The sequence below is a fragment of the Panthera onca genome, chromosome E2, assembly GCF_046562875.1.
Source record: "Panthera onca isolate mPanOnc1 chromosome E2, mPanOnc1 haplotype 2, whole genome shotgun sequence".
NCBI lineage: Eukaryota > Metazoa > Chordata > Mammalia > Carnivora > Felidae > Panthera > Panthera onca.
The window spans coordinates 6,933,191-6,958,018 of NC_138353.1; the positions used below are offsets into that span (position 1 = coordinate 6,933,191).

The window sequence follows — 24,828 nt, forward strand, 5'->3', positions numbered from 1 at the left end:
AGGGAGACACTGCAGCAGGATTCTCACACAGAGAGATGGGACACATAGGCTTTTCAGTCCAATAAGCAACTTTATCTGTCGTGCCTGCACAGGCTCAGTGGGTTCATACCCAAAAAACTGAGCCTCGGGCACAGAGGAGTGTAGCTTTTATGCAATTTATACTTCTTTGTCTCCCATGTATGGTGACATACAGTCTGACCGGGCACAGTCCAAGTTACAGAGTAATGTCAGAGCTACGCACATGCCTATAGGAGTTGATTGGGCCATGTTACCTTCCTTTGTTCTGAGGAGGCCTCCACCACATTCCTTAGGGAGGGACTCTACCACATTTCCTCCTTTGATGCTGGGACCCCCTTCCTTTGGGTCAAAGAGCATCACCTTGGTTTAGAGGTATGTATTTCCATAACATCATCACATGCATGGCCATTTCTTTTTGACCATTGCCTCAATGAGCCTGGCGACAGACGGTATAACCAGGGGAGCTAGGCAAGGTAGGATTAAGCAAGTTCCCAAAATCAAGAGAATAATATCTATGAGGGTTTTGAATCCCCCAAGAGTTGAAAACCAATCTCCAAATAACTCCCCAGGGTCCCAACCTTTCCAGATCTGGATGGGACATGAGCAATCTTTCTCATTCGATCTGTGATCTCCTCTATGACTTTTCCTTCACTATCTATCTGTAGGCAGCAGTTGTTCAGGTTAAACTTTCCACAAAGTCCTCCTTCAGAAGCAAGCAAGTAATCTAAGGCCAAGCGATATTGATAGATGGTATTGCACATTTTGGTTCTCTGTTTAGCTAGTAAGTTAAGAGCCCTGGAAGTTTCATTGGTTATAATTTCTACAACTGCTTACAGTCTGATTAGTCTGTTTAGCATGTAAATGGGAGTGCAGTAACCCCAGGTCCCATCCTCTGCCCAGGTGGCAGGACCATAATATTGGATTATATGCTAGGGAGGCCATTCACCACCTTTCCAATTGCCAATTTGTAGGGCACATCATTTCCTTTGAGTCTCTCTGTCCCCATACACTTGGACTCCCAAATGTTCCCCTCTGGCAAGTGGGAGCAGAAAGAGAGATGGATGAATGGTTTCCAGCACACATAACCCTGACCAGCCTGAGGGAAGTGCTGTATAGGCTGTCCTTCCACATATCCAGTATAATCCACCTGGGCCCGCCATTTGATGGCTGTGTCAACATTGTCCCAGGCCTCTCAGAGATGAGAGAAGTTAGACAAGGGGTGGGGATCTGGTTCAAGGTGATCTGGGGACCCCCACCATTGGGTTTCCCAGGTGGTTGAGTTATAAAATCTTTGGCCTAGGCATGTTATGTTTCCAACAGAAATGGTGAACTTTCTTCCCCACTGGGCAAGGCAATTTTTCCCAATAATTGAGTTTTTGAGGAGCCAAGCCCCAGTACTAGGACTGGGGTATTCTGTTCCATTATAAGCTTCACAGGGATCTAATTCTATAGCCTCCCATGGCCATTGATCCCCCATGTTGGTTCCCCTGCATACATAGCAAGAAGAGATCTTTAGAGTCTGGGCTATGTCTCTGCTAGGGCTAGAAACAAGTTTCTTACTGTGACTGAAGTGGGAGGGGGGCTACTTCTTATTTCTTCATAGAAGGCGTGGAAGACTTGATGGAACATGGTTGGATGGGCGGTAGTGACTCTCTTGAAACATAGCACAGTCCCTGGGTCTCTGCCTCACCCATGGATCCAGATGCCAATTCAGGTGCCCCATTGCCATTTGGAATCTCCTGGGTTAATAATGGTAAAATTAACAGGGTTACAGGCCTTCAATCGACAATCTGATGTAGTAGCCCCTTCTGAAGGAGCACTGTTGTGCCTTCTTTTTTCCAAGTAGCCCATGAAACACAGCTCCAGCTGGGGCATAAAAACTCAGGTGTATAGGCACATAAACCGCTTTCCTCACACACAGATTTGTCATTGAGTCAGTATTCCGGCAGCCAATCTAAGCCTCTGCATGGTATATCAAGAGTCTGTGGGCCCTCTATGACAAGTGCCCGCTTTTTTCGTATGACAGATGCCCCTGGGCCAATACTTATAACCGCACAGACGTCAAACAGCATTGACACCCGTCGCTTTGGGTTAGTAATTTATGTCTGGCTGACAAGACCCCCCCCCCAGCCCCCACCCTTGGTAGGATTGGACTTCTAACCAATCTTCACTGGGGGAGTATTGTGGGCCAAAGCAAGTGTATTGACTCTCCCGTTGGCAGATAGAATAGGTGGTCTTATTGTGTCTTCAGGGCCCCAGGACCCTTCTCTGGCATGAGAAGTGGGTATGGTATAGTAAGGTCCGAGTGACTCCCTGGCCTGACCTGGTTATGTGAATACATGGGTCACGTGATGAAGAATCTAGGTCTACAGAAGAGATCCAGATTAGAAGCAACCAATGCCAACAAACCATCCTATCCACAAAAGGAAGGCGAATGCTAACAGAAACCTCTCACCACACTCCCAGCTGGCCGGGGCGGCCTCTGCCAATCCTGTGGCGAAAAGTAGAGCAAGAATCACAGTAACGGTGAGAGATGAAAGGTGACAGTGCATCAGAGTAAGGAAACAGATACAGAAGATAAGGACAGTCTATTTGTTCCACCGGACCGTCGACTCCTCAAGCTTCTGCCATGCACGGATCAGTCAGCTTCCGGAGTGACTAAAGCAGGGCTGCAGTCTCCCGGAGCCTCTGGAGTTGCAGATTGCTTCTTCCGTATGGTCAGCTTGCACGGCGTTGATGGATCAGGAATGCACTCCCAGTTTGGAGATGCCAGCTTCACTCTGCTGTGGTGAATCCAAGGGACCCACCTCGGCCACCTTTACTGCAGGAGGGGCGGACAAAATGACAGTGACCGGGTCCCTCTAGAGGGGTTTTAGGGACTGGACATTCCACTCCTTCCCCCATATAGCATCTCCTGGTTTAAAGGGGTGAGTGTCTCTGTGGTCAGACTCACAGGTAATTGCTCCCTAACCCAGTGGTGGAAGATGGTTAGGGTAGAGCCAAGGGCCCTCCTCTGTTGTTTTAGGATTAGATTCCCTATCTCATTTAGATCCCTCCTTATGCCCTTGAAAATACAGGGAAGGCGCACATAAAGGATTTCATAAGGGGAGAACCCCATCTGCTTAGTGGGGCTACACCTTTTTTAAAAAAGTTTTTTTTTTTAATTTTTAATGTTTATTTATAGGTGAGAAAGAGCAGAGAGAGATGGTCACAGAATCCAAAGCAGGCTCCAGGATCTGAGCTGTCAGCACAGAGCCCGACGTGGGGTTCGAATCCATGAAACATGAGATCATGACAGAGCTGAAGTAGGACGCTTAACCTACTGAGCCACCCAGGGGCCCCTACACCTTGATTCTTAACAAGGCAGTTTGCAACACCTGGTCCCAGTATAGGTGGGTTTCCTGACCTAGTTTACTTACCTGCAGCTTCAGGGTTCAGGTCATTTGTTCCACCTCCCCGGAGCTCTGGGGTCGGTATGTTGTGTGTAACTTCCAGGTGATCTTTAACCCCTTTGCCACCAGATGCACCACCTTGGCCACGAATGCTGGCCCGTTACCTGATCCCATAGTGATAAGGATCCCAAATGGAGGAATGATTTCTTTTAGAAGATGGGCCACTTCATGTGCCTTTTCTATGTGAGTAGGGAAGGCTTCCACCCAGCCAGAGAAGGTGCACACCAAAATCAACAGATATTTACAGACTTGGACCTGGGGAAGCTCAGTGAAGTCCACCGTCATATATTCTTTTTTTTAAAAATTTTTCTTTAAATGTTTATTTTTTGAGAGAGAGAGAGAGAAAGAAAGAGAGCGTGAGCAGGGAAGGAGCAGAGAGAGAGGGAGACACAGAATCTGAAGCAGGCTCCAGGATCCAAGCTGTCAGCAAAGAGCCCGATGCAGGGCTCAAACCCAAGACCTGAGCCAAAGTCAGATGCTTAACTGACTGAGCCATCCAGGTGCCCCCACCATGATATTTTCAAATGGGGCTCCCCCAACACTCTGTACCCCAAGGGCAGCCGTGGGTCCCTGACATGGGTTATGCTGGGCACACATTTCACATTGCTCGCCTACTGCTCAGGCTATGCTAGAGAGTAAAGGGATGTAGAAATGTAGGCTCAAAGTAGTCTCAAGAGCTGTCTGGCCAATATGGGTTTCCTGATGGAACTGCTTGACAAGAGTAAGGGCCAGGGCCTTAGGAATCGCTACTCGGCTGTCTTCGAATTTCCACCATCCACCTAGGAGGTAGCTTCCATTTTCAGTCTTAAACCAGGTACTATCATGTTGTGAGTAATTAGGGTCCCACTCTGCCCAGTGGACTAGGGAACAGTGTGGTGGTTAAAGCTGCTGATTCCGCTGTTCCTTTGGAGGCTGCAAGCTTTGTGTCTTGGTCTGCCTTACAGTTTCCCAGTGCAGCCGTGGTGTCTCCCCTTTGATGTCCCCAACAATGCCTGACTGCCACTCTTTTAGGGGCTCACACAGCGTCTAAGAGTTCAAGGATTTCCTTACCATACTTTGTGTATTTTCCTCGTGAGTTTATTAGACCCTTCTTTTTATATAAAGCCCCATGTACGTGGAGGGTGGTGAAGGCATACTTAGAGTCTGTGTATATATTAACACGTATCCCTGCCACCAGTTGGAGGACTCTGGTTCGTGCGATGAACTCTGCCTTCTGTGCTGAAGTCCCCTTTGGCAGGGGTTTGGCCTCGATACAATTCAGGGTCACCATGGAATACCCTGCAAGGCGTTCTCCCTCTTTCACAAAACTGCTACCATCGGGGAAATACTCAGAGTTGGGGTCCTTGAGGGGCTGGTCCCTCAAGTCTGGTCAGCTGGAGAACACCTCATCCATGACTTCAATGCAGTCACGATCTGGTTGACCTGGCCTGACAGGCAATAGGGTTGCAGGATTTAGGGGCTGCACTACCTCTAGGTGAATGCATGGGTTCTCACATAGCATTCCCTGATATGTGGCCATCCGGGCGTTGGATAGCCAGTACTGTCCCTTGTACTCCATAAATGTCAATACTGAATGTGGCACTCAGACTGTCAGTTCTTGTCCCATAGTTAACTTGTCAGCCTCAGACACTAAGAGGGCCGTGGCTGCAAGTGCCCGTAGGCAGGGTGGCCAGCCTTGGGCAACAGAGTCAAGCTGCACAGATGTGCCACTGGGAGGCGCCATGACCCCAACATCTGAGTTAGGACTTTCAGCACAATGCCAGTATGTTCATGAACATACAAGAAGGGCTTGGACGTGTCTGGGAGCCCCAGACCAGGCATGTCGGCAAGGGCCCACTTGAGCTCTTTAAAGGCCCTTTGCTGTACTTGCTCCCATAACAGGCATTCCTGCTCTCCCCACTTGTGGCCTCATAAAGAGGTTTTGCCAAGACCAAGAAGTTAGGTATCCAGATTCTACAGAAACCTGCAGCCCCGAGTAACTCCCGAACCTGACGTCGGGTCGACAGGACCGGAATTAAACATATGGCCTATTTTCTCTCCAGGCCGAGCTGGCACTGCCCCTGGGAGAGGTGAAAGCCAAGGTACTTGACTTTCTTTTGACAGATTTGGGCCTTTTTCTTGAGACTTTATAGCCAGTTTCCCATAGGAGGGTAAGGAGCTCCCGAGTTCCTTCCGTGCAATCCTCCCGAGACCTTCCAGCCAACAGTAAATCATCTAATACTGAAGCAGGACACAGCCATGTTGATCCGCTGGGAAGGCTTTTAGGTCTGAGGCTAATGCAGTGCCGAAAATAGTTGGGGAGTTTTTGAACCCCTGAGGCAATCTGGTCCAAGTCAACCGGTCGTTGTCACCATTTTCAGGATTCTCCCACTGGAAGGCAAAGACTGGTTGACTCTGGGGAGCTAGGTGGATGCAGAAGAAGGCATCCTTGAGCTCTAGGCATGTGAAGAAGGCAGCTTCTGTGGGGATAAGATCCAAGAGAGTGTATGGGTTTGGGACAACCGGGTGTAGGGTGACAACGGCCTGGTTTACTGACCTGGTGATAGCATGCAGGTCTTGGACTGGCTGATAGTCATCGGTGCCCAGCTCTGGACTGGTATGAGAGGCATGTTCCAAGATGACTGACGGGGTTGGAGGATCCCATATTTTAGAAGTCTCTCCAGGTGCTTCTGTAGCCCTGCCTGTGCCTTACGAGGGATGAAATGTTGTTTTTGGTGGATGGGCTCTGCCCCTGGCTACAATTACTGGAGGTATGTTCCAGGCCAGTCCTGGGGGGTTGTCCTCAGCCCACACAAGGGTACTCCGAAGGGCAGCTCAGGTCCCTGTTGTGGTTCCTCCATGAGACTGTAGAGGCGCCATTCTTCCCCTTGAGGAATCCTGACAGTCATAATCTTTGCTTCCGGCTTTCGTAGGGTCCAGAGCAGCTTGTCCATGGGAGTTGAAAGTTATCTGGGCCTGCAGCTTTCCCAACAGGTCCTGGCCCATTAAAGCCACAGGGCAGGAGGGGAGGTACAGGAATTCATGGATGACTTCATGGCCGCCTAAACTGCATTACCGAGGCAGCAGGAAGGGACTGCATGTCTGATTGCCTGTGGCCCCCACAACAGTAGCTTGTCTCTGTGAGAGGGGGCCCACTGGTTGCGTCACCACCGAGTGTTCTGCTCCAGTATCTACCATGAAGTCAGTGGGTGAGCCCCCCATATTCAATTGGACCATAGGCTCTTGGGGGCCTAACAAAATAGAGCCCAGTCTGTCCTAGTCCTCCTCATAGTCCTCCATGGCAGTTAGCTCCACAAAATCATCTTTGGGGGCCCCATGAGGCCGTGATGCTGGTTGGTACTGGCCCTGGACCACATGGCCCCTTTGTTTCTGCTTGGCGCCCTGCTGAGAATTACCCAGCCGCAGGGGGCACTCATTTTTCCAGTGGCTCTCCTGAAGGCAGTGACCACACTGGTTCCATCCTAACTTTGGTCCTGGGCAAGATGATCCTCCCCACCTGTCCCCTTTTTGGCCCCGGCTCCGTCCCTATGGGGCACCTTTCCAGGAGTGTTCCGACTGCTCCACCAAGGCAGCAGCTAACAAGTCTGCCTTCTTCTGCATCTTCTGGCATTCTTTACTCCATGCCACCTGGTCACTAATGACGAACACCCGAGTTGCTACTTCCAGCAACTGACTGGCATTCATGCCAGCAAAACCCTCCAGCTTTTGCAGCTTGGGCCAGATGTCCCGTTGGGCCTGACTGACAAAAGCCCATTGACCATACGCTGGGTCACGGGCGCTTCTGGATCAAAACAGGCGTAGAGACGAAATGTCTCACATAATGTCTCGTAGAACTGGCTTGGGCTCTCTTCGGGTGCCTGGAGTACTTCTGATGTTTTACTCACATTTATGGCCTTTTCACCCCCTTCCTTCGTGCCATTTAGAAGGGCTTCTTGAGACCGTTCAGTCCTTGCGAGCCCTCCATCTACACTTGAGTCATTTGGGGTCCTCCCCAGGGAAGTGAGCTTGAGCATAAGCCTGGGTGTCTAGCATCCCAGCCGGGGTATTCTCCTGTAAGCATTTTAGGGCCACCTGGGCAATTCCACAACACCCCTCTGTGTCAAAGAGGGTCAGGAGGAGTTGGCAGCGGTCCATCCAGGTAGGTTTGTGGGTTTGAATTATGGATTAGTTCAATCATAGCCTGGGCTTCTCCGTATGGGAAGGAGTATGGTGCTTCCAATTTAGGAGGTCCGTAGTGGTAAAGGTTGGGTACACAAAAACATGCTGGTCTCCTCGGATCTGGCTTTCCTGATCATAAGAGACAGGTCCCCTAGTTTCCCTTAGTGGCATCTGTAGGGCTCTGGTGTTGCTGCAGGGAGGGACTGTCTCTGCTGGCCTGATCTTCTAGTTGCTTTCCAGGAGGGGTGTATGGGGTTAGGACAAGTGGTCCAGGCAAGCCCATCACATCTGGAGAGGCCGGTGGTGCTGGAGGTGGTGAGGTCTCAGGACTAGAGGCAGGCTCCGGTAGGGTTTCGGCAGCCCAGTGGCTGGAGGCACAGGTGGCAGTGAGGGGGACAGTGGGGCATATCGTGGTGGGGTCTCCTCAAGTTCTCCTGACAGCATGGGTTCTTCAGTTTTGGGCTGGCATTTGGAGAAAGCTGTGACATGAGCCATCATAACTTTACAGTTCTCCTCAATACAGACTTTTAGCCAAGGTAGCCAGGATAGGACCAGGTCTTGCCAAAAATCAATGTAAGGAAATTGGTTGGGGTGGCCTGGATCCCCCACAACAACCCTGAACACTCAGCCAACTAGTTTCTTATCAATGAGTCATCAGAGGACCAGCCCACCTTGAACGATGGCCAATCAATTTCACAGATTGTCTGGAGCTTTCTGGGAGTTAATTTCATACCATAGTCTTCTGAATATCGCTTTTTGAAATTCCTCAACATACACTCTAGGGGAGTCAGTTTACTCTGCTTTCCACCCATTTCCTCCCCCTAACGGACAACTTTCACGCACAAGAGAGGAAAAAAGGGGAAGGGAGGGACTAATTTGGACAGGATGCACACTCGCTTTGCCAGTTTCCTGCCGCTCTCCTCTAGGAGATATTGTAGGTGCCTCTTAGCATTGGCGGGTTCAGTATCAAGTTCTGACAGGGATCAGACTCCTGAGGAAGTCTGACACCACCCTAAGCCGTATGAGGTCCCCACGGAACCGCATCGGGGACTCAACACTTACTGTGGCCCAATGGTCAGGTAGGAACCTTTCCACTGTCTGTCTCATTCACACACAGTCACATAGGGACTCCAACCCACCGTCCACCACCCAGTGCCTTGAAATTGCAGTTTTGTCCCTTATGGAACTACTCAGGCAACTCTGGGAGATGATCAGGCTCCCCTTCTGCCTCTTAGGGACAGGTCTACCAAAATGAACCCAGGTTCTTACCAGTCTGATGGGCGGAGCTCCCTGAGCTGGTTCCTGGGCCTCACTGGGTTCCATTGTGCATCCTTGCCAAGCGGTCCACTGACGCTAAGTGAGGTCACTTCTCCTGGAGCTCCAAGGTTCGCACCCTGGTGACAAAGGAAGTGGAAACACAGTCTCTGGATCCCAGATGTGAGCCCCCAAGAACACAATTACCGCCCAGTAAAGGTGAGGAGAGCAGTCTCCAGCCAATGTCCAGATGGCAAGTTACATGTGGTAGCAGGCTCCCCATCCTGCTGTGGAGCCAGTGACAAGGACCAGTGGTTCTCTGAGAATCAAAGGCCAGAATTTCTGGAAGGAAGGAATAAGGCAACTCCAGGGAGAATAAAAAATTGTGCAAGAAAGGAAAAATAATCATAGTATACTACATGGCTGAGCTATAAGTAGTATTTACATAGTTATCATAAAGTAAACACCAATCTAATCCAACCAAAATTGACATGTAACTTGGGGGTGCCTGGGTGTCTCAGTTGGTTAAGCATCTAACTCTTGATCTCAGCTCAAGTCATGATCTCCGGGTGTGTGAGTTCAAGCCCTGCACTGGACTCTGCACTAATGGTGCTGAGCCTGTTTGGGGTTCTCTCTCTCCTCTCTCTGCCCCTCCCCTGCTTGTGCTCACTCGCTCTCTCCAAATAAATAAATAAGTAAACATGAAAAAAATATATACAACTCGATTGGAAGAATGAGGAAAAGGAAATGCCTATGGCAGAAGACTGTATTTGCGGGAGGGTTGTTTTGAAGTGTCCTTCATGATAAATCATGCCCCCAAATAAATCCATTATAAGTATATCCATCTTACTTAAGATATCAGAAATCTTTAAAAGACTAAAAATCCTTTCAAAACTAACTCCTAAGCTTAAGAGAATTGCAAAATAAAACTGAGAACCATATGAGAGCAGCAGTTCCACTCCTAGATATCTACTCAACAATGCTGAAATGGTATATCTTCAGGAAGATTTACACAAGAATGTTCATAGCACCTTTATTCAAATAGCTCCAAATGAGAAACAATATAGGTGTCTGTAAATATAAGAGAATGGGGGTAGAATTAATAGGTATAAATGCCCCCAATACGATTAAGAAAAAGATAACCGATTTAAAATACTGAGGGAAATGGAAGTAAACAATTTATAAAATAAACTAGAATAAGATTTAAAAAAATTTTTTTAATGTTTATTTTTGAGAGAGAGAGAGAGAGAGAGAGAGAGAGAGAGATAGAGAATGTGAGTGGGGGAGGGTCAGAGAGAGAGGGAGACACAGAAACCGAAGCAGGCTCCAGGCACTGAGCTGTCAGCACGGAGCCCAACGCGGGGCTCAAACCCACAAAAGGTGAGATCGTGACCTGAGCCAAAGTTGGACACCCAACCAACTGAGCCACCCAGGCACCCCACCCTTAAAATGGGCACAATTTAAAAGATTGATGAGGTGTTGAGGAAACAGATATTCTGATACATTTGGCCTCCCCCCCCCCCCAATATGGGAAGTGAGGGTAATGTTTAGGATCACCATCTATAGCTTTCAGAGTACCAAGATAATCTAATTATTATGCCTGAAATAGTTTCCTGTTCCAAAAATGTGTATACACTTACTAAAAATTAGCTATTAGTTTTAGGATATAGTCCTTCAAGAAGGGAAGCAGCCAGTAAAATGTGTCATTAATAGGACAGTTTTGGACAACAATCTGGAATTATCTACCCAGTTAAAATTTTACATTCTCTTTGACTCAATTCCAATTACAATAACTTCACTAAAAATTAAATGTGAAAACATTTGAATTGAGGTAAAGCCTGTTAATTAATTTCTACCAACAATTTCTAGTCTTCTATTCCTAGCATTTCGCCACCCTCTACCTTGGCCAATACCGTTACCTCCCTCACTACTAGCTCTACCTACCCTGTCACCTTTCACCGGGAGATGTCACTGAAGGGCCACCAGCAATCCTGTCAGGAAGAGATCTTTTCCTTAAACTGAATTAGTTTACTCTGTGCCCACAGTGAGGCAGGCTGCCTTTGTCATACTACTTTGGCTTCTCTAAGCCCTATATCGTTCTTCATAAGCACTTCCTGAGATTGTTCCCCCTGCTTTGCACTCCCTAAAGTGGTGCAAAGCACGACTCCCTTTCCAGCACGGATATGTGCACCTTTGTCAAAACGGCCGCGCCTGCTGTCAAGTTTTGCTGCTTGCCAAGTTTTGGTGCCTTTGGCTTGGTGCGCCTCCGGGTTCCAAGCAGACGGGAGCAAGAGCATCGCCCTTTGCGTCGCTCACAATTGACGTAACGTGGAGTAGTACTGTCATCTAGGGCAGAAAAAGATGTTGTACGGCATCTTCCAATATGGCGGCTCCCGCATAAATCGGCCAACAGGGCGCCGCCATACTATCTCGTAGTGTCTTTGTCTAAAAGACCGAAAGCTGAACGGAGTCTTCGTCGGTGGAAGGACGCCCCCGGTGTGGTGGTTGGCAACCCGCAGACTCGGATACCAAAGACGTTAAACTTGACCTGGGAGGTGCAATAGTAGCGCTTGTGAGTCTAAAGCCGAAGTGATGGACCGTGGCCCTTTCTACCAACCCAACTGGTGCGCGAAGGCTCTATTAAGGGGTCTCAGTTTCGCGTCCTGGGAGCGGAATCAGATTGAGCTTGGCTTGTGGAGATTTGGGGTTTAGGGTAGGGAGGTTTTGGGTTGTCCGTGAGGGAAGCAAGCCGTGGTGGGCGGTGGATGCATTCCATGATTGAGGAAGCGGGATTGTCGGAAATGGTGCAGGTCTGGGCTGGTGAGGGATTGGAGTGGCCTGGAGAAAGGTGTTAGGACTTGGGGTATTGCTTTTGTGGGGTAGGTCAGTGACTTGGGCTGCGGTCTTGGAGGTAAATCAGTGACTGGCGTTTCCTAGACGTTGGGTCAGTGTTTGGAATGGGCTTAGGGTTAATGTTTGGGGTGTCTTTCAGGTTAAGTCACTGATCAGAGGCAAATGATGGGGAGGTCAGTGTTTGGGGTGTTCATGAAAGAAGTCAGGAATGAGAGTGCCTTTGGAGGTGGTCAATGAATGGAGTGGCTTGTGGTCAGTGCTTGGCCAGCTTTGTTGTCTTTGAGCGTTTCCAGTGGTTATTTTATTTTTTATTTTCTGGTAGATATAAAAGCAGCTATTAAAAAAAAAAATGTTTTTCTCTTTTCTTTCTTTACTGAACTCTTATTACTAATGTAACTACTAATTGATTCTTGTAGGTTTTCCAGGTAAGCAGTCAGAGTACCTGCAGGTAAGTTTAATTCCAGAGAAAAGAATATGGACTTTGGATTTGGGCAGACCTAGGTTTTTATCCATATTCTGTCACTTTATTATGTAAACTTGAGCAAGTTTCTCAACCTCTCTGAGATTCTTTTCTCATTTGTTAAAAAAAGCAAAAAAACAGAACAGTACTAACTACTCATACAGTTAAGGATCACACAGTGGATACCCAAGACAGGTCAGCAAGCAGTATTCCAGTATTTATACCCGTTTCTCTGGATTTTTTAGGCTTTTAAAATTTTCTCATTGGACATTTTTCTCCCCTACTTCTTTGCAATGGTCTTTCTCTAGGTGTAGATTTAGTTTTGAGTACAGTTTCGGTAAAATTACATAATTTAATGGTGACACTTTATTGTTAGTGTTTATTATATAATAATTATTGAGCCATCAGGTAATACATATTACTTGTTTTCTTTAGACGATTATATTTACCTAAAGAAAACAATTTTTTGATATACCTGTATTTGTGTATATCTAAAATACATATACACATACAAATCACATACAAATGAGGACTCAAACAACTCAGAAAAATCTGTTATACTCACAGTTACAATTTCTATAATTCCCAGATCCTGGCTTCCTGGGATAAAATAGTTCTTATGAAGGAAGGAAGTGAAGATACAAAGATCAACGCTGCATCCTTGACCAGAGACCTTGAACTAGAGCTTCAGAAAATAGCCCAGAATCAACAACAGAGCAGATATTAGATTTTCTGACGGTGTCTAAAGGCCCCAGAAAATGTCCAAGTCCCCAGTGAGTTGTATATTTATATATATTTTTTCCATTAGTCTTTGCAGTGGGTTTGGGGAGATTTAATAATACACCTACTAAAAGAATATGTTTATTCAGTATTTATGCTGACTACTCTATACCAGATAAGGCATGAAGAGATAAATGTCAGAATCTGGGGAAAAATAGACAAAGAATCAACCTCACAGCCAGGTAGCAATGAGGATATGTAAATCATATGTTATACACATTGTTTTAAGCTAGAATATAGATTATAGTCCACAAAGTTCTAAATCATAAAATTGAGCTACAAACTTGTCTTTAGTATTTCCTGTTCCAGTTATTTATTGCTGCATAACAAGCCACCCTGAAACCTGGTGATATGCATTTAATTTTATCATCCTCATGGAGTCAGTGGGTCAGGAATTCAGTGGGTCAGACAGGGCCCCTTGGTGGTGCCTTACCTGTTCATGAGTTCCCAAGACCACCCTCAGAATCAGTGATTTGTTAGAATTCAGAGTGCTCAGAAACATTGTTATATTCACGATTAGAGCTTATTACAGCAAAAGGATACAGATTAAAATCAGCCACAGAGAAAGTCTGTAAGGTCAGATCCAGGAGACACCAGGCAAAAAGTTCTCTCCGTGGAGTCACGTGGACAGTGTTGAATTTTCCCGGCAGTGATTTGTAACACACATATTGAGTATTGCTAATCAGGGAAGCTCACTCACATCTTAGTTTCCAGGGTTTGGAGTTTTTAAAGAGAGAGAGAGTGTGTGTGGTGCAAGAGCAGGGGAGGAGGGGTCAAGGGAGAGGGAGAGAGAATCTCAACATGGACATGGGGCTTGATCTCACGACCCTGAGATCATGACCTGAGCCTAAATCAAGAGTCAGACACCTAACCGAGACACTGAGGCGCCACTGCAGGGTGTTTATTTGATTCGGGCACGTAGGCAACACTCACTATAATCAATGGCTGACTTTAGTCTCCAGGCCTTTCAGAAGTCCAGCTGCTATGGTGTGGCCCAAGCCCCCCCACCATGAATCACATTGATAGCATAGATCATCTGGTGTAGCTCAGAGTTCTCAGGTAAAGATATTTCCAGGGCTCAGAGGTTACTTCCTATGAACAGGTAAGGACCAAACCTTTCTTTGGCATGTGCAGGGTGTGGACAACCCAGACTGCTGTGTTACTCCTTTATTGCAGTTTGTCTCCACACCATGGTTCTGGAACCTCAGCTGGGAAGACTCAAAGATTGGGAACTGGAATCATCTGAAGGCTTCTTCATTCCCGTATCTGTTTTCCAGGACGACATGACTCAAAAGCTAGGCTGGGCTGGGGCTATTGGAGTATTTATGCACGGCCTCCCAGGGTGGCTCGGGCTTCTCAGAGAATGATGCTAGATGATGACAGAACCAGACTGAAACTACATGGCCTTTTCTGCATCATCCCTTCAGCTGCATCCTCTCTGTTACAAGCAACACCCTAAGACAAACTAGATTCCAGGAGAGGGGAACAGGTTCTGCCTCTTGACAGGGGAGTAGCAAGGTCATGTTGCAGAAGGCTTTGGAATGGGACATATTATTGTAGTCATCCTTGGGAAATATAATCTACTGCATGGCTGTCAATAAAAAATTGTTGGTGAGGGGCAACCAGGTGGGTCAGTCAGTCAAGCATCCGACTCTTGATTTTGGCTCATATCATGATCTTTAGGTTCATGAGATCAAGACCTGAGTCGGGCTCTGTGCTGATGGCAAGGAGCCTGCTTGGGATTCTCTCTCTCTCTCTCTCTCTCTCTCTCTCTCTCTCTCTCCCCCCTATGCCTCTCCCCTGCTCGTCTTTGGGTACTCTCTCTCAAAATAAACTTAAAAAAACAATCATTGGCGATTTGCCTTACCTTAAGGAGAAAGCTCCTCTAGAAAACTAGATAGCTTCTGTCACATAAGTAGAAGACATTTCTTTGGTGGGTATTTAGCTTAGATTGCTTAGTGCTCAGTGCCTTCTACATACAGAAAACGACTAAGAAAGTGGTGAGTTTCCTTTGATTATTTCTCAGCCATCCACAGATAAGCCAGTGGTGTTACACCAGAGCCAAACTCAGTGATCGGAGTGCTTTAGGGGTTCAAAACAGTGTAGCTCAAGTCCACAGCTTCCTGGTGGTCTGACTGTATTCAGGGATAACAGCTAGATTATCAACAAGAATGGATGGATTCTAAGACCATCATTTGGTCTTCCACAAACAGCTCTCAAAATTAAGTTTTTTCTTTAAGTCAGTGATTCTCAATTCGAGATGATTTTGTCTCCCCAGGGGACATTTGACAACGTATGGGACTTTTTTTTTTTAAGTTTATTTATTTACTCTGAGAGAGTTGGAGACATCACAAGCAGGGGAGGGGCAGAGAGGGAGAGAGAGAATCCCAAGCAGGCTCCGCACTGCCAGCTGCAGAGTCCAATGTGGGGCTTCAGCCCACAAACTGTGAGATCATGACTGGAGCCAAAATCAAGAGTCTGACACTTAACTGAGCCACCCAGGCACCCACCCCTCTGGGACATTTTTGATTGTCATGACTGTTAATGGGATCTAGTAAATAGAGGCCAGGGATGCTGGTAAACATCCTACAGCACACAGTACAGGGCTCTATCACAAGAAGTTATCCAGCCCAAAATGTCAGTAGGGTTGAGGCTGAGAAACCCCAACCTATTAGTGAAGTCTTAGAATATTTCCTTTGTAATCTTTTCACACCCCAAAATGCAGATGTCAACTGTCAGTTCATAGTTCATTTCTTCTATTATAAAATTTTTCCAATTATATTAGTAAACCTTAAAATAGTCTCAATGTCTAAACTTTCAAATAGTACAGAAGTTTCTAGAGCTAAACTTGTAAGTCCCTCATTGATCCTTTTTCACCACCCTCAAAATAAATAATCTAAAAAGTTATATGTATTGTTTTGAATTTCCCTGTCAGCAATTACATATATAACTATGAATTTTTATATATTTGAGTTGGGGGTCCTTGGCCCACCCTCCGTCTTGATGATTCTCCAGAAGAACTCAAAAGGACTCAAAAAAGCTGTTATACTCACAGTTATGGATTATTACAGTGAAAAAAATACAGATTAAAATCAGCAAAGGCAGGGGCACCTGCTTGGCTCAATTGGCTAAATATCTGACTCTTAATTTTTTTTTTTCTAATTAAGCATCTGAGTCTTGATCTCAAGGTCATGAGTTCAAGTTCCGTACTGAGCTCCACTCTGGTTGTGGAGCCCATTTAAAAACATTTTTTTTAAGTAAAATCAGCAAAGGCAAAAGATACAGAGTAGCATCCAGGAAAGACTCAGCATCAGCCTCCAGCTATCCTAACCCAGTGGAGTAGCTCGAATAGTACTTAATTCTCCCCGTGACGATGTGTAGCAACAGGTGGAAAGTGCTGCCATCCAGGGGGGCTCACCTGCAGCTTGGTGTCCAGGGTTGTATTGAATGTCAGTCAACATAGGCATTTAACATATGTGACTGACCTCAGCTACTCAGTCTCCAGGCCCCCCAAATTCTAACTGATAGAGCGTAGCCCAAGCCTCAGGAATGTGGAAACACCTGTATTGGGCTGGATATTCCAGGGGTTCAGAGGTTATCACCCAGGAGCAAGTCAATGGCTGGTCTTCCTGAAGACAGGCCTTTCTTTGGAGTGTGCAGGGTTTTGGCAACCCAGGCCTGCGGAGTCAACCCTTTTCTGCACAGACCCTAATAACCCATTGTCATAATTGAGATTATAGTTCATGTACTTTTCTGTAACTTATTAAGTGTCCTTAAGCCAGTACCTTGGAAATTCATCCCTATCAACATTTCAGTAACAAAAAATAATAAGTGAACTTTTTTTTTTTTTTTTTTTGAGTGCTTACAGTGTGCTCTACCTGCTTTAAATTCAGTCGTTTGGTTTCACAACTCAGGATGTATTTGCGGGTTTTAAATGCTCATGGTTTTTCATTGTGGTGTCATTCATGTTACTTCTTTCTTGTATTTTTTAATGTTTATTTTTGAGAGAGAGCACACGCATGCTCATGAGTGGGGGAGGGGCAGAGAGGGGGAAGGACAGAGGATCCAAAGCAGGCTCCACTGTGACAGCAGAGAGCCCTATATGGGGCTCAAACCCTTGAACCATGGGGTCACGACCTGAGCCTAAGTCACACACTCAACCGATTGAGCCACCCAGGTGCCCCTCATGTTACTTCTTTCTTGAATTCCATGCACCTCTCTCCTTACCCCTCTGAAGTTCAACCTTTATAATTTTTCTGCTCCCTGTTGGTGCCCACATGGTATGTATTTCTTTCTTGCCTTCTATATATGTATTGTAGACTTGTGCACTTCCATTCCTCTTTCTGCAAGCCAGTATGCTCCTTCAGGGTGGAAGCAAGTCTTCCGTACAACGGAGTATCCAATGCAGTGTCTGACATAGAGGTGCGTTCACATAGGTTGTAGGTGGTTCCAAGATTAAAGGATTTGAGGATGCTCTAGTCTATGTCTCTTATGAAAGAGTGAACTTGTACATCAGTGAATGATTGGAAACACCAAGATAGGATATTTAAAAAATGTTAATGTTTATTTTTGAGAGAGAGAGACACAGCGTGAGCAGGGAGGAACAGAGAGAGAGGGAGACACAGAATCCGAAGCAGGCTCCAAGCTCTGAGCTGTCAGCACAGAGCCCAATGTGGGGCTCGAACCTACGAACCATGAGATCATGACCTGAGCCGAAGTCAGATGCTTAACTGACTGAGCCACCCAGGTGCCCCAAAGATAGGAAATTTTAAATAAAAAATTAGTTTTTCCTAAAAAGTATGATGCAAAACTAGTTATGTAGAAGGCAAATGACTTACCACCTGAAAAATTATTATATGATACTTATTTTTGTAGTATTAACCAATGATAATCCCTTTAGAATGAATAGGAACATTCTATTGCAGGGCTTACTGTCATTCAAGGATGTGGCTGTGGTTTTTACATGGGAGGAGTGGCAGCTACTGGACCCCATTCAGAAGCACCTGTATCAAGATGTGATGTTGGAAAATTATAGCAACCTGATATCAGTGGGTAAGCAGAGCCTTCCCAGGGTAATGCAGGCAATCAGTTGCCTTTCTTTTCTGAGCAATGAAATGTGTGGAGCCTTACAAGTACCTTACTTTTTTGAACTTGAGTTTCATACCTCATAGATTTTAGTACATTCTGGCCTTTAACAAACAGAGTGCTTTTCTCTCGCTCCCAAAATAAAAGGCCTTTACTTGGCTAAGAGGCAAATTGTTCGGGCCCTTAAAAACAACCTTCCCCGTTTTTCAGAGGCCTTGTAAGCCCAAGTATGTGGGTCCATGGATCCGCTATAATTTTCCTTGAGTAGGGTGTCAAGTTACCAAAGCAGATGCATTCTACCTGTTGGAACAAGGACCACCATGGATAACAGAGGAAGAAATCCAGAGTCAGATTCATCCAGGTGAGTGAGAAACCATCCCCGGGGCATAAATGGAAGTAAATTTCTATTTGGTCAGAAACGGGGAGGTACCTCTTGTTGTTCAGAGAAATCTTGAAGTTTTTAAGCTCTGAGTATGACTTAGAACAGGGGATGTAAGCTCCCACATAACATTAATATTGACTCCACAAAAAAAAAGTGTTTTTTGTTATCTCATTCTTTTTTTTTAATTTTTAATTTTTTTAAAGATAATTTATTGTCAAGTTGGCTAACCTACAGTGTATACGGTGTGCTCTTGGTTTTGGGGGTAGATTCCCGTGATTCATTTCTTACATACAACACCCAGTGCTCATCCCAACAAGTGCCCTCCTCAATGCCCATCACCCATTTTCCCCTTTCCCCTGCACTCCTGCCGTCAGCCCTCAGTTTGTTCTCTGTATTTAAGGGTCTCTTATGGCTTGCCTCCTTCCCTCTCCGTTTATAACTTTTTTTTTTAATGTTTGTTTATTTTTAATGTTTGTTTATTTTTGAGAGAGAGACAGACTGTGAGTGGGGGAGGGGCAGAGAGAGTGGGAGGCACAGAATCTGAAGCAGGCTCCAGGCTCTGAGCTCTGAGCTGTTAGCACAGAACCTGACACAGGGCTTGAACTCATGAACCGTGAGATCATGACCTGAGTCAAAGTCCGATGCTTAACCAACTGAACCACCCAGGTGCCCCTAATGTTTATTTTTGAGAGAGAGAGAGAGAGAGAGAGAGAGAGAGAGAGAGAGACAGAGTGCGAGCAAGGGAGGGGCAGAGAGAGAGAGGGCAACACAGAAACCGAAGCAGGCGCCAGGCTCTGAGCTGTCAGCACAGAGCCTGATGTGGGGTTCAAACCCACGAATCATCAGATCATGACCTGCGCCGAAGTCCGGCACTTGACCAACTAAGCCACCCAGACGCCCCTTGATTCCACTTTTTAATCTCTTCATATTAGGATTCTTTTGTTTGGTTTTTATTTCTTTTTAATGTTTATTTATTTATTTTGAGACAGTGAGATAGAGAAGAGGAGGGACAGAGAGAGGGGGAGAGAGAGAGAGCATCCCAAGCAGGCTTCACACCGTGAATGCAGAGCCTGACATGTGGCTCAATCTCACAAACCGTGAGATCATGACCTGAGCCAAAACCAAGAGTTGGATGCTTAACTTACTGAACCACCCAGGCTCCCCTTTTTCTTGGTTTTTAAAAGAATACATTTTCGGGAGCACCTGGCTGGCTCATTCAGTAGAGTGTGAGACTCTTTTTTTTTTTTTTTTAAATGTTTATTTTATTTTTGAGACAGAGAGAGACAGAGCATGAGCGGGGGAGGGGCAGAGAGCAAGGGAGACACAGAATCCGAAGCAGGCTTCAGGCTCTGATCTGTCAGCACAGAGCCCAACACAGGGCTCAATCCACGAACCGCGAGATCATGATCTGAGCCGAAGTCAAACGCTTAACCAACTGAGCCACCCGTGTGTCCTGAGTGTGCGACTCTTGATCACAGGGTCATGAGTTCAAGCCCTGTGTTGGGCATGGAGCCTACTTTTAAAAGAAAAATTAAAAATAAAAGAAAATAAAACAATACATCTCCTTCTCTTTTGTATTTGGATCAGATCCCCCTCTAGTGCATCTTGGAACTTGCTGACCTAATTAATCTTTCTCCCTGGCATCCTCAGTTTACCTGCCTTCTCCTCATCTTTGTTTCCCTAACCCACAGTTATAGCTTTCTTTTCTTATATACTCAGCATTCGTAAATTGTCCCTCTTTTCATTTTTTAGTTTATTCCCTTTTTTTTCTTCCTTCCACTTACAAATGTCTCAGACTTTCACTGTATACCCAGTCTCGTTTCCTCTTCTCTGCTTGGCCTTTGCTATGAAATTCCACTCCTTCTATTACATGATCATTGTGGTTCCTTGGTCTCCTTTCTAGATGACACCTGGCAAGTGGATAGTCATACAGACTGGCACCAAGAAAACCAAGGCAACCTTGAAACTATGGAGAGTCACCACATAAATAACCCATTTAGAAAAATATTGTCTCTAAGCTTAAATTCGGATGTCCCTTTAGCACAAAGATCCCATACATTTGACATACTTGGGAAACACTTGAAACCTAACGTAGAGCACATTATTCAGAATAAAAGCTATGCAAGAAACGAAGTGGAATTTAATGGGTACGACAAAGTAGTTCTTTATACCAAGCATGGGAAAATTCATAATGGAGAAAAATATAATGAATTTAATGAACATTCGAAGGCTTTCGGCCATAAGTCACAGCTTATTGAACACCGGAAGACTCGAGCAGGAGAGAAACAGTTTAACTGCAGTGACTGTGGGAGAGTCTTTTCCCAGAAGGCAGACCTCATTAAGCATCAGAGAACACACACAGGAGAGAAACGCTATGGTTGCGGTAGATGTGGGAAAGCCTTCAGCCGGAAGTCCCATCTCATTTTACACCAGAGAACCCACACAGGAGAGAAACCTTATGAATGCAATAAATGTGGGAAAGCTTTTACTGATAAGTCATGCCTTAATAAACACCAGAGAACTCACACAGGAGAGAAACGGTTTGAGTGTCGCATATGTCAGAAAAGCTTCGGCGGTAAGTCACAGCTCACCTCACATCAAAGAACTCATACGGGACAGAAGCCCTACAGGTGTGGTGAGTGCGAGAAGAGCTTCAGCAACAAGTCACAGCTCATCATTCATCAGAGATCTCACACGGGAGAGAAACCTTACGGTTGCGACAAATGTGGGAAAAATTTCCCCCTTAAGTTTAGCCTCATTTTACATCAAAAAACTCACACAGGGGAGAAACCTTACGGATGCAGCGACTGTGGAAAAGCCTTCATCCAGAGATCTGAGCTCATTAGACATCAGAGAACTCACACAGGAGAGAAACCTTACCATTGCAGTGAATGTGGAAAAGGCTTCAGTGTAAAGTCACTCCTCAATACTCACTGGAGAACTCATACGGGAGAGAAACCCTATGGGTGCAGTGAATGTGGGAAGACGTTCTCCATCAAGTTTAGTCTCATCCTACACCAAAGAACACATACGGGTGAGAAACCTTATGAATGCAGTCAGTGTCAGAAAGCTTTCACCCAAAAGTCACACCTCACTATTCATCAGAGGTCTCACACCGGAGAGAAACCTTACGAGTGTAGCGAATGCCACAGAGCCTTCAGCCGGAAGTCCTATCTCCTCATTCACCAGAGAATTCACTCAGGAGAGAAACCGTATGAATGCATCCAGTGTGGGAAGACTTTCTCTCACAAGTTTAGCCTTATTATTCATCAGAGAATCCATACAGGAGAGAAACCCTACGGATGCAGTGAATGTGGCAAAACTTTTCCTATTAAGTTCAGCCTCGTTTTGCATCAGAAAACACACACGGGAGAGAAACCCCACGAATGCAGCGAATGTCAGAAATCTTTTGCCCAGAAGTCACATCTTATTATCCATCAAAGAACTCACACAGGGGAGAAGCCTTATGGATGCAGTGAGTGTTGGAAAACTTTCTCCCACAAATTCAGCCTCATGTTACATCAGAAAACTCATGGGGGAGAGAAATCATGAAATATCCAAAACTTGTCTTTGAGAGTGAATGGCTCATAACACCAGAGCTTACATAGGAGCAAAACAAAGGCTACCGATGTGGACACACTTTTTTTTTCCCCCAAGCTCACACGTCATCGCTTATAAGAGGATGGTACTGGGTAGAATGCCAGACAGCAGGAAATCCCTTCCCCAGTACATTTCAGGTGAATGTAGCCCAGAGGGAACAAATAGGAGGGAAGACCTGTGTGTGTGTGTGTGTGTGTGTGTGTATGTATAGATTGTGAAGATGTTGTTGGCATGAAATCCTGCTACGCTGATAATCAGAGAACTGACACTGAGGAAAAAAAATCTATAGTGAATCTGAGGAATCATCTTTCATGGGTGTTGTTTTATGAGGGATGTCATATTCTGTAATTGTGACACAATAGACAATTATGGGAAATATTAAGTATGTAAATATACCTGTCAGAAAATAAAGCAAAAATTATATAACTGAGAATATGGGTTTTACATCTATTTTTACTATTGAAATGATTGTTCATAATTGGGAATTGCTTGTATTATCATACCAATTGGGACTCCCTAGGACACATATTTAAATGTACACAAAACTTGCCAATAGAATATTTGCATTGCATTTTTACATCATTACATCTGTTGTAATTGAACTACACGGTTCATTATTTTAGTCATAAATAAAAAAGTTATTAATAAAAATAAATTCATAGTATAAAATTAATAAAATTTATTTTATGAATAAAAATTAATAAAATACTGAATATCTCCTCGTCTGCCACGCCTCTATTTACTGGTATTTGTAAATGGGCCTGGAAGATTTGTAGCATTTCTTGAGTAAAACATTTTTTCAACAATTCCAAGATAGAATTTTTCCCCCACATAATTAAAAATGAAGTTAAAATGGAGCATACAGTTGATGGTTTGACATCTTTAAATTAAAAAAAAATTTTTTAATGTTTATTTATTTTTGAGAGAGAGACAGAGCATGAGTGGTGGAGGGGCAGAAAGAGAGAGAGACACAGAATTCAAAGCAGGTTCCAAGTTGTCAGCACAGAGCCTGACACAGGGCTCAACCTCACGAACTGTGAGATCATGACCTGAACCAAAGTCGGACACGTAACCAACTGAGCCACCCAGTTGCCCCAACATATTTAAATTTTTTTAACGTTTTTATTTATTTTTGAGAGAGAGAGAGAGAGAGAGAGAGAGAGAGAAGCAGAGTGTGAGTGGGGGAGGGGCAGAGAGAGAGACACACACACACAGAATCAAAAGAGGCTCTAGGCTCTGAGCTGTCGGCACAGAGCCCAATGCAGGACTCGAACTCATGAACTGCAAGATCATGACCTGAGCTCAAGTGGGACGCTTAACCGACTAAGCCACCCATCTGCCCTTATGGTTTGACATATTTAAATAGAGAGCTTAGTACATAAAATAATGGTGCATCACACAACCAAAGGTATTTTAGATCGGATGCAATACAGTGGAAGTATCTTTAAGAAAGAATTTTGTATCTTCTAAACTCATCAGATATTTAGGGTTGGAAAATGCCAACTATTCACACGTTGTATACCCCTGTGAATTCTAAACAGTTTGCGAGATAGTCCCTGATATTAAAAGACAGAAATAAATACTAGCTTTGGTCCTGGTATTGCTTGATTGGACAATGTAACTTGTTCCCATAATAAATAAAATAGGCTTCTATTTTCCCTATACTACACAAGCTATGCTTCCCTTAGAAAGAGCGTAAGTGAAACTTTAGAGGTGTTATTAATCCTTTCATAGAATGTAGCTGGAAAGTCTCACAAATTATTTTCTTTAAAAAAAAAATGTTTATCTTCAAAGAGAGAGAGCAGGGGAGGGGCAGAGAGCGAGGGAGAGAGCCAAGCAGGCTCCACACTGTCAGCACGGAGCCTGGAGCCCAATCAATTTCATTGACCATGAGATCATGACCCGAACCAAAATCGAGAGTCAGAGTGGAGCCATCCAGACACCCCCTCATGGGAATTAAACTCTAAGACAAAATGAGCTTAATTTTACCTAAGTAGGTTTCCTTTTCAAGCACATTGTTTTACATTAAAATGGGGGAAGTACCACTACAGCAGGTACCCAGTTTGAGGTGACTGAATGGACTCCCACAGCTCCACGACTTACTTAAAGAAGACTCCAATAAAGACAAATGCTACCACATAGCCTGAGAAAAAATAAAACAGGTAAACCTCAAGGTGCTCCGCAACATGCGGGCACAGATTCCAGGGACCTTTTTCAGTCACAGCACACTGTCTCTAAATCATAAGCCACCAACATACATGTGAAGTGTCTCAGTTTCGGGGAAATCAAGGCACAAGTTTACTCAGGGGTCTTTATGCTCACTGGTCACACAACCAGAAGCAGCCTTTGTAAAGGCGGTAGATCCTCTTCCTCTGTTTTCAATAAGCGATGTAGACTAGGTGGTAATGCCCACCCTGAGCAGTACAGTACATACAGCATGAGACAAAAGTCAGAAAGGCTCATGTTTGGGGCGCCTGGGTGGCTCAGTCGGTTAAGCGTCCGACTTTGGCTCAGGTCATGATCTCATGGTTTGTGGGTTCAAGCCCCGCATCGGGCTCTGTGCTGACAGCTCAGAGCCTGGAGCCTGCTTTGGATTCTGTGTTTCCCTCTCTCTCTGCCCCTCCCCTGCTCTCTCTCTCTCTTTGTCTCAAAAATAAATAAACATTAAAAAAAATTAAAAAAAAAAAAAAAAAAAAAAAAAAAAAGAAAGGCTCACGTTAATCCCAGGGACGCTGACAGACTTTCTATCCCAAACCCAGGCACCACTAGTCTTGCACATGGGGAAA

At 45.2% G+C, this 24,828-nt stretch overlaps 1 protein-coding gene and 1 long non-coding RNA gene across 3 annotated transcripts in view; one reads left to right on the forward strand and one right to left on the reverse strand.

The window, feature by feature from the left end:
- Positions 1-1,925: 1,925 nt before the first annotated feature.
- LOC144614609 (uncharacterized) overlaps positions 1,926-24,828 on the reverse strand; it is a 53,463-nt gene continuing 30,560 nt past the window's right edge. Inside the window, exons 3-4 of one of the 2 annotated variants that reach the window (XR_013552481.2) lie at positions 8,898-9,022; positions 1,926-2,839 (exon numbers count right to left, since the gene is read on the reverse strand). This is a non-coding gene — a long non-coding RNA (uncharacterized LOC144614609). Of the gene's footprint in view, positions 2,840-7,991; positions 8,186-8,897; positions 9,023-24,828 lie in introns of those variants that run through there. The other variant, XR_013552482.1, reaches the window with a different exon arrangement.
- Positions 11,259-22,646, forward strand: LOC132691101 (uncharacterized). The gene is made up of 5 exons (XM_060652419.3): positions 11,259-11,506; positions 12,785-12,968; positions 17,901-18,027; positions 18,329-18,421; positions 20,346-22,646. Exons 2-5 carry the CDS (start codon positions 12,954-12,956, stop codon positions 21,992-21,994), a joined length of 1,884 nt encoding a protein of 627 aa, XP_060508402.2. The 5' UTR covers positions 11,259-11,506; positions 12,785-12,953; the 3' UTR covers positions 21,995-22,646.

What these genes read in the sequence shown, in the direction of transcription:
- LOC132691101 (XM_060652419.3), top strand. An exon ending in TAGCAACCTGATATCAGTGG is followed by an intron (nt 18,028 to 18,328) that starts GTAAGCAGAGCC and finishes TTCCTTGAGTAG; the next exon opens with GGTGTCAAGTTACCAAAGCA. An exon ending in CCAGAGTCAGATTCATCCAG is followed by an intron (nt 18,422 to 20,345) that starts GTGAGTGAGAAA and finishes TCTCCTTTCTAG; the next exon opens with ATGACACCTGGCAAGTGGAT.